General features: G+C 38.7%; 1 protein-coding gene across 1 annotated transcript; it reads right to left on the bottom strand.

The window, feature by feature from the left end:
• Window positions 1-1,483: 1,483 nt before the first annotated feature.
• calm3a (calmodulin 3a (phosphorylase kinase, delta)) lies at window positions 1,484-9,513 on the bottom strand. The gene is made up of 6 exons (XM_056756241.1): window positions 9,344-9,513; window positions 7,215-7,245; window positions 6,357-6,500; window positions 4,858-4,964; window positions 4,426-4,561; window positions 1,484-2,977 (listed from the first exon to the last, which is right to left on the bottom strand). The coding sequence occupies exons 1-6, from the start codon at window positions 9,344-9,346 to the stop codon at window positions 2,949-2,951; spliced, it is 450 nt and encodes a 149-aa protein (XP_056612219.1). The 5' UTR covers window positions 9,347-9,513; the 3' UTR covers window positions 1,484-2,948.
• Window positions 9,514-9,575: the final 62 nt, after the last annotated feature.

Genomic DNA, 9,575 nt, shown 5'->3' with positions numbered 1-9,575 from the left:
CCTTTTTATGAGATACGTGTCTGATAAACCACTGTCAACAAGATAAAAACTCCTCTCAAAAGAAATGCTTTGATCCAATCGCACATAATTTGCACATTGCATAGTGTGATGTCATTAAAGCACATACAATATGTATCAAGAGTGGATGTAAGTGATAGATAGTTCACCCATTAATGAAACTCTGTCATTGTTTCCTCAGCCTCGTGTCATTTCAAACCTATATGACTTTCTTCCCACTGCATAACACAAGAGAAGATATTTTGAAGAATGTTGGTGACCAAGCAACTCTGACCCCCAATCACTTCAATTGTATGGAGATAAAACCAAAGTCAATGGGCACGCTTCTTTTTTGGGTGAACCAACAACTAATTTGACGTCAACTGTGTTACACAATTATAATGGCTGCCATTTTTTTAAATGCATTTTGAGTAAAACTTTTTATTTTATGACATGTATTTCTACACATACCACATGCTCATTCTTAATTGTTGAGTATAGGCCTGAAATGTCAGCGAAGTAACTGTCCACTTTGTTACGGAGTTAAGCAAGGTAACTATGTAAGATAAAGGTTAAATAAACAGATATCCAATAAGTGTTTGATGAGCGAGAGTATTTAAGGTTGTAAGGCCTGCTTGTGTCTTGAGAAAAAGACAAAACACATTTTCAAAGTGTCAACTGTAAATGTAACGCAACACATGGTAGTTCTGTTTTTCACTTCCCTAATCTATTTCCCTCCGAAAAGACTTTTAAAGTCATACTTGCACTTTTTATTAGAAGTCTTTCTGAAAGAAAAGTTGACCCAACAGTGCCCCCCACAGTCCAAATTGTCTAACTGCTGTAAATCAGGGGTTCCCAACCTTTTTGATTCCAAGGCACCCCCACTTTATTTAACAATGTTCAAAGATCACCCTTCCGCTTAGAAAATTTCAAAATTTCTACCCAAAAAAATATTTCAGACCTTGATATTCACTAGAAAATTGTTTAGTGAATATAAAAAGGGACAAATAATAATAAATATCTTGATTTTTAGGTGTTTTAAATATATTTCAATGCTTATTTTGACTGATTTTAAATTATCAGTCATCTTGAGGCCCCCTTGAAAGTCAGCTGGGGCCCCCCTGTTGGGAACCACTCAACTTCTGAGCTGAAAGAAATATTAAAATTAATTAAAAGTACATTTTAAAGGCAATAGAACGGTTTGTCCTAAAATTATAACCTTATGATTTCCAGCATCAAATAATGTCTTCCTCTTTTCTAAGTAAACCCTATGTGTGTGGCAGCTCATGCTCCCATTGGTGACATTTAACCCCTATGAGGTGAGACATCAGAAAGTGTCCCCCTCCTCAACCTCTGAACATGGTCCATCCTGGACAAGAACTAAACAAAAATAGTTTAGAGAATAAAGACTGGAGAAAGTTAGCTCTCAGTTGACCAAGAGACCTTGAAACCAATTAACCAAACACATGAAACACAGACAAGTATGTGTAACCGTATACATTTATTTTTATTGGAAAACACATATGCATCACATATTATCTGTACATTTTTCACGTCGATAATCTCCTATCCAGTCGCTCATTTTCTAACCCTGACATAAAACTGTCTGGACAGTCCTGAACAGAGTAAGATGAGCCATGTAAAGCTCTTCACCACAGAAGTAATACCTTTAAAAAATCCAATTAATAGACCAACAACAAGCCCTTCAAAGTAACCCGAGTCTTGCTAGCAATATAATTTAATACAGTTTCTAGTCACCCGACAAAAACCTGCCTTCGTCGATCTTCTTGCAAGCGAGGCGCAAACAAAATCCGGAGCACTTGACAAGGTTATGACAAATCCACGAGAGCAAAAGACGTATGATCTGCAGAAGCAGCAGGAGTGGGTTTCCCCTCCGTCACTGAATGTATAATCTACACTTGAGTGCAAATATACTGTATATAGATATATAGATTATGTGTATATAGTTATATATATAGATAATATACATCTATAATTGACTACAAGATATCTTGCAAGAAAGTTGAGGCGTACGAGTATTATGGCACGTTTCACGACCATGGTTCAAACAAATGTCACAGACCTAACTACTGCAGATTAACAATAGGCAATGCAAAGTTTACCAGACGTTAATATTGAAGAACAGTACATTTACAAAGCATAACACTGATAGCATTATGAATCTCGGTGTAGTTATGCTTTTTACAGTTAGCGATCATGTTCTGCTGTACATACTTTGCATCTCGGTGTGCCCACAAAGATTGAAGCCGTCATAGCACAGGACAAAACCCACATCCAATTAAAGGTTAAACCAGTCAATGGTTAACACTGGTAACCTTATAGCCCATAAGACACACTCTTTAAGTAACTGCCAATAAACCTCAGTTATACATATTAAAAGTATGACGTCGGGTTTCAACAATAAACATCCAGTTTTGAGTCTTAAACGGGAGAAGGCAATACAGAAAAAGCATGACTTCACCACAAAAGGTCACACGCAGTTGCTTTTGCTCAGTTTGTAGTAAAGGAAGCACTGTGGCCCTGGACTATATTCCACAATTGCTTAGCATTATTGTAGTTTGTTTATTGAATCTATTTTTTTTTTTGGACGCAACGACAGAACACTCGTGGAAGATGTTCTCTGCATTTAAAAGACTTCAACTCATTTGCGACTAAAGTGACATTCTGTCCTCAAAATGTTTGTCAGGTCTGGAGACGTTTGCTCCGAAAGGGCTCATGCAGTTATGCTTGGTCCATTCACTTCTGCTGGGACAAGTCCGCGATTGTTTTTCCACAAATTGCTTCTAAAAATTTGACGTTTTTGTTAAGAGATCACAGAATTTGTAAACTCTCTGAAGTAAACTCGATTTTTTCTTTTTAAAGACAGAGTGATCTTAGTAGGACAAGCAATGTAAGAGAGAGAGAGAGAGGTTAAAGGATAGGTAAATCCTTCACTTTGCGGTCATCATCTGGACAAACTCTGCAAAAACAATAAAAGGAAAAGACAAGAACATAGATTTAATAGAAGATAGATTAGCGATGGACTTATGATAATGACTAAATGGAATGACACTTAAATAACACTTGCAACTTTAAAATATTACTTTTTATTCATATGATTACAAGACTTTTCACGTATAGTTTTGTTTTACGTCAAATATATGCCGTAGGCTCCGCAAAGCTACAGGAGTCACATGGATCTCTCCAAAACAAACAGATTCTTGACAAACCTTAACAACCATACTACTAAGACCATTTTAACTAAATTACGAAAAAATAACCCTCCTGTTACTTCAACTTCTTTTGGAGACCAAAATAGATTTGTTTTAAAACAAGAATAGATTTATTTTCATGAATCTATTCTTTAATGGGTATTACATTTGCGTTTTAAATAGCTTTCTATTTGTTAACATTGTGTTAAATGGCAATGTTGATGACTTCAAATCTAATGTCATTTTTACAAAATATCATATAACAACCCGTTATGAAACAATCATAAGAATCAATGAGATTATCAACGTGCAATTTAGCACTTGGTTTAGTTGCACTTGCATTTTCACAAAACATCCTCAAAAAACTCACTGTTATATCACACAGTATTTCGCTTCAAATGACATTTGATAACACAGTGGATTCTTACTTTTTTGGACCTATGACGGGTAAAGTGGTGGCTATTTTTTACAAAACTGAAATAAGGAAGTCACACACGTCTAGGATGGAACGAGGGTGAGAAATTCTGAGGCGATATGTTTGGATGATCTATTTTTTATAATAAGCTTGAATAATAGTGCTGCCTTTCTTTATCAAACACTTCAAATTAACAGGTACAACAGCACATTAATAATAGAAAGATCTTCTAGATACGATGGACAGAATGTTAAATGTAGGTGCGATGAATTAACACGTCAAACATTCTCTCTGGTGGGTTCATTCAAAACATCTGGAAACTTATTCACACAACAGGGAAAATGAAAAAGACAGGAAATGCTACAACCTGTATCTAACCAAATTATTGAAAGCAATTAATCTAAACTTTATCTATTCAATGCAATGGTTATATGATGATGTCATGTTATTAATGGTACTTTCACACGGGGCGTCAGTTTTAACGCTTCTTATTTACTTTTAACGGGTGACGTCATGCGTTGACTAAATTAATTGTGGGTCCGTTAGCATTGCGATATTGGCGCTGTCGTAGATTTCTCAACTTTTAAAGTGCCAACTCGGGCGTCAATCAGATCGCCTCATGCAAATAACCTAGTACAGGCACTAGCCAATTGCGTTCATGCAAGACTGGAGAACAATGTGATTGGCTGTTGTCACTATGACGATCACGCTTCGGACACGCCCGCTGTCCAGTTTTGACGATGACATCCTGTGTGATTTTACCGTTATACACGCAAAAAGCAGCCATCCACAACAACTCACCTTCATAGTTGACCTGACCATCTCCATCAATATCTGCCTCTCGTATCATCTCGTCCACTTCCTCATCTGTCAACTTCTCGCCGAGGTTGGTCATGACGTGACGGAGTTCGGCAGCACTGATGTAGCCATTTCCATCCTGACGGCAAGAGAACATTTCGCTGCTTACAATACGAACAAAATCACCATCTAACAGTTTTTACATTGGAAAAAGAGTTATCAATGTTAATAATCTGTCAAGCCCACTGTCACACCAATGACGTGATGCAAACACATGATAAATAATCGTGTCCGTCACCAGGCCCATGCACCTGTACACTTTTTCTATAAACACAGCACATGTCAACAGCATTTGCAGCACGTCAACAACCCGGTTTACTGGGTCTTCAAGTTTAATGTTCATGGCAGCTGCAGTTAACTGTGACGTTTTCTCACCTTGTCGAAGACTCTGAAAGCTTCTCGGATTTCCTCTTCGCTGTCCGTGTCTTTCATTTTCCTCGCCATCATAGTAAGGAACTCTGGGAAGTCTATAGTTCCATTGCCTGTGGACAGACAGTTCCATGATTTTACCACAAGATAAAACGAAACAGAGTGAACACAACTATGCTAATATCTTGCCTTCACACCAAATGCAATGTGAGAACAGATGAACTTGGTGACATGATTGATCGGCTTCAATTAATTTATACTTGTACAAGAAGTGTTGATGATTTCTTATGTGCAATGCAACCATCTGCCATCCAACTTTCACTGTAAAACCTTGTTAGCGAACATCAAAGAATCACAGGCAAAAGACTGATTGTACTCATGCTTAAAGAGTTCCACAGACTGATATAAAAATGCTGTAGCATTACAATACAAATCTTCTGGACTGAGTGATGCTAAAGTTCAATCAGTAGTGACTTTTTGAAATTTAAGAGTGGCAATGTGTATTTCCTTTACTTAATCATACCCGGTTAACAGGGCTTAACAACTTGACACTAGTGTAAATCTAACAGGTGTTAAAACATATTCAGTTCTATTACATTTTATTTAGCGACTGTGCAGTGTTGCAGAAAATACTTCCAGAAAATACTTTAACACACAGTAAAAAACAGTACACAGAGAGAAAAACAGATACATAAATATAGAGATTTGGGAAATTTATAAATTATCATGACAAGGATGATAAATGCAAAAATTTCATAGAATAGGTAAAGAATGGCTTTCATAACACTGCATTCTTAGCAATAATAAAAATGTATGTTTTGTATCTTAAAGTGACAATTCACCCAAAAATGAAAATTCTGTCATGGATTACTCGACCTCAAGTCGTTTCAAACCTGTTGAAGTGTGTTTGTTTAGTTGAACACCGAGAAAGATATTTGGAGGAATGCTTGTAATCAAACGCATCTTGGACACCATTAACTACCAAAGAAGGAAAAATGACAAAGGTAGTCAAAGGTTCCCCAGAACTGTTTGTTTTCCAAAATTCTTCAAAATATCTTATTTGTTTTCAACTCAACAAAGAAAATAACCATAGTAGGATTTTATATACTTTATAGTCAATGGTGGCCAAGAACTGTTTGGTTACAAGCATTCTTCCTATTTAAATATATTTCTCTGTGTTCATCAAATAAAGAAATGTATACAGATTTGGAACAACTCGGAGGTGAGTAAATGATGTCAGAATTTGTATTTTTGTGGGAAACTGTCCCTTTAATACACGTCAGCAGTGTTGAAGACATGCTTTAGAGCAGATATGTCAATTTACTCCAAACTTCCTGCTATTGGTTTGAATCCTGCACCACCTCTACAGCTTTCAAGTAATTCTAACACTTTCTTTAGCTGGTTCAGGTGTTTAATGAAGTTGGAAACTTAATACTAAACCAAAACTTCGATCCAAGAACATTGTCTGACATTCATGCTGTTGTGAAATTGTAAAGGAGTCTTACCATCAGCATCCACCTCATTAATCATATCTTGCAGCTCAGCTTCAGTGGGGTTCTGACCCAGCGAACGCATCACTGTGCCCAACTCTTTAGTGGTAATGGTGCCATCGCCATCTTTGTCAAAGAGTGAGAATGCCTCCTTGAACTCTGTTTGAAATCAAAGACATAACACATGCATTTAACCACTGCAAGGGATAGTTAAACCAAAAATGAAATTGTCACAATTTATTCCAAGTTATTTCAAACAGAAAGAGATGGATAGATAAGGGAAGCAGTGTTTGGTTGTGTGTGATTTACTAAACAGACATTACAGTTGTTGTAAAACATACATACATACATACATGATACAGACAAAAATCATTTTTACAAAGAGAATATTTAGATTCAATACTGTACAATAGTTCATCCAAGAAATTCTTTCATCATTTATTCTCCATTGTGTCAATTCAAACCTGTATGACTTTCTTTCTTCTGCAGAACACAAAAGAAGATATTTGGAAGCATGTTCAAACAACATTGGCACCCATGGTATGTAAAGGCATTTCTCAAAATATCTTCTTTTGTGTTTCACAGAAGTAAAGAGTCATGTACAGGTACAGGAACCACATAAAGATGAACTAAAACCACAAATTATTTAAAACATGAACATCAGAGGAGTGCATGGGTTTTGGCTAGATCCACATCAAACAAGTAAATAAACGTGTCTCATCATAATTTCCAACATCTGCCTTATTTACAATATATTGTCTTTTTGGTGTACGAAAATTGTTTGGACAAAAAAGCTGTTTCAGTGTGGGCAAAACATGTATGGTGAATAATGTGGGCATTGCCAGTTATGAAGCCTAATGTGAATGCACTCACCAGCGATCTGTTCCTCGGTCAGCTGGTCGGCCTACATGAAGAGAGTGAAAGAAAATCAATCACCTGCAACCCACATCACATTCAGACGGGTTTCACTTCCGCAGTTTTCACACACGCACACCTCCGTGTTATACTAAATGAAGGACATGTATAAAAAGACTCCTTTAAAAATATTTCTGGCAGATATAATTAGACAGTGGCACTTATGGGGTCATGAATGCAGCACACTTGAAATGATTGCACTTCTCTCTGACACTCAATTATTAAACAGGAGAGGATTCATCTGCACATGGGACATATTCAATATGATTCATTTGCCGTGATTCAGCTGTGCGTCTTTTGAGGATCCAAAGGCTAGTCATTCACAAAGCCCTGAGCTCAAAATGAATACGGTGGAAGAAAATCTACAACAGAATAAATGGGAGATCGGCCTGACTCATCCACGAGCCAATAACTTGAGCGTTAATCCATTTGGCTTGCCATTTGTGGGATGAGAAAACAGCTGATGTTTATCACAATAACCAGATGCTCGAGCAGGATGATTTTATCCAATTTTGAACGGTATAGGAGGAATCTAATATATTTTACATTTAAGAGAAGGAGCGTTTGCCAGGGCGTTGTTATGCATTTGCTTACGTGTGGTTGTTTACAGGCCCGATTATGTAAACTTTATGGATGCATGATATTCTGGTCCTGCTAGATATAACAGACATGGATATCTGCCAGCCAACGCCATCACTTTGAAAAGCCCAACTCTCCAGAAACCAGCTGCATAGATGCTTAACACCTGGTTCTGATGCAGGTGGACCTCCACTTCTGGTGCCGCTGCATGGCTAACATGTTCTGCGCTGCCATTCAGGCCTCTAACCGCATTTCAACGGCCGCAGCAATTACGGCGGATTACGTGGAGCACGGGGGACAAATGTTTGCCATGCAACAAGAGTCCTCTCCGTGTTGCATTCCATTTCGATGAGCGTGTGCGTCTGCACTGCAGATCCTGTGTCAGTGTGTTACTGCACCAGCTATGATTTGGTTCAATGCAGGGGGAAAGGGGGAGGGGGAGAGATGGATCTGGGAGGGGGGCAGCCAGAATCTGTCACTGCAGTTCAGCCTGCTGCAATGTGCGATCTCAGTCCATTCACGTTTATGCCTTATACAGCTGCGTGGCGCTTGGAGATGCTGAATTGCTGAATCTTCACACAGTGCGCAACAGCTACCCTACACAACTTTGGCTCATGCACTCGCCACAGACAACCTTGACTACGTCTGCAGGATGTGTAAGGACGGCGTGACTTTGCAAACTTCGCACCGGGTCTACATTGTGCAAAGCCAATGAAGAGGAAGTCTAGTCCCGAAATGAGGAACTTGAGCGCGTTTGCTTTGCTGATGGTTACGGTTATTTTTACCCCACCACGCCCACACTTATCCTTCCGTTAAGGCAATGAGCTCAGCACATGTAAATTTAGCAGCCAGTCACCGTTCACACACCGAGATGAAGCGCTGCGTGAACGCAACACGCGTGATGTGCTGCATGCGTGATTAACGCGCAACATTAAAACGTCTACAAAACTAGCAGTCAACAGGCAGGACAGGGACCACGCGTTTCATGTAATTCTACACATCTATACACAGCTACTGCAGTCTGTTAAAAGACAACAGCTAGTTTGCTCTTTAAAATAAACAGATGGATGTTTAATGTTAAGGCAGGAATGCTGCGCGCTGAAATCGCAGGCTTGTGACAATATGACACGAGCGCGCTAAACCGCACGAAACCAATGCATTCATTTACCCCTTTTAAAATCCACTGGTTGTCAAAATACATAATAAATACATCAATGGAGTTTGTAATTTCCTACAACATAAGTTAAGACAATGATGGAATTACGTTACAGCTCTTGCTGGATCTACTGGCTGTTAACGTTACATCTATGCACTGCACAAACACAACGACGCGTGTTTAACTGAACAAATCTTGTTATCTTCAAAACACAAGACCGCAAAACTCACGCTTTAATTGTCATTCTGATAAGTAGTGTAATATGTCTGTCAAGCTCTGTCTTGACAGGATGCTAAAGCGGCTAAAACCGTTAGCTGCGAATAAACCTCACGTTTTAAACAGCTTTACTCACCATCTTGCTGGAGTTATTTAATGAAAGCCCGTCCGAGGAGCGTGTCTCAAATCAGCAGCAGAGAGTGTGTTTTAATAAACGCGATAATACAGTATATAACGCAGGATGTGTGTGTGTGTGTGTGTGGATGAGATATCTTGGATCAGTCCGCTGCGCAGATTACGGTGTAGTAATGCGCCGCAGCGCTTCGGCCTCTCGCTGTATCCCTCCGCGTCGAGATGTTCGGGTTCAT

This window comes from Triplophysa dalaica, chromosome 9 (genome assembly GCF_015846415.1).
Source record: "Triplophysa dalaica isolate WHDGS20190420 chromosome 9, ASM1584641v1, whole genome shotgun sequence".
NCBI lineage: Eukaryota > Metazoa > Chordata > Actinopteri > Cypriniformes > Nemacheilidae > Triplophysa > Triplophysa dalaica.
This window is presented reverse-complemented; position numbering and strand designations above follow the sequence as displayed.

Bases quoted from the DNA above. Each gene is read 5' to 3' on its own strand.
- calm3a (XM_056756241.1), bottom strand. The intron at 4,965-6,356 runs GTAAGACTCCTT...GTCTGTCCACAG, and splicing joins TAATGAGGTGGATGCTGATG to GCAATGGAACTATAGACTTC. The intron at 2,978-4,425 runs GTGAGTTGTTGT...TTGTTTTTGCAG, and splicing joins TGGTCAGGTCAACTATGAAG to AGTTTGTCCAGATGATGACC.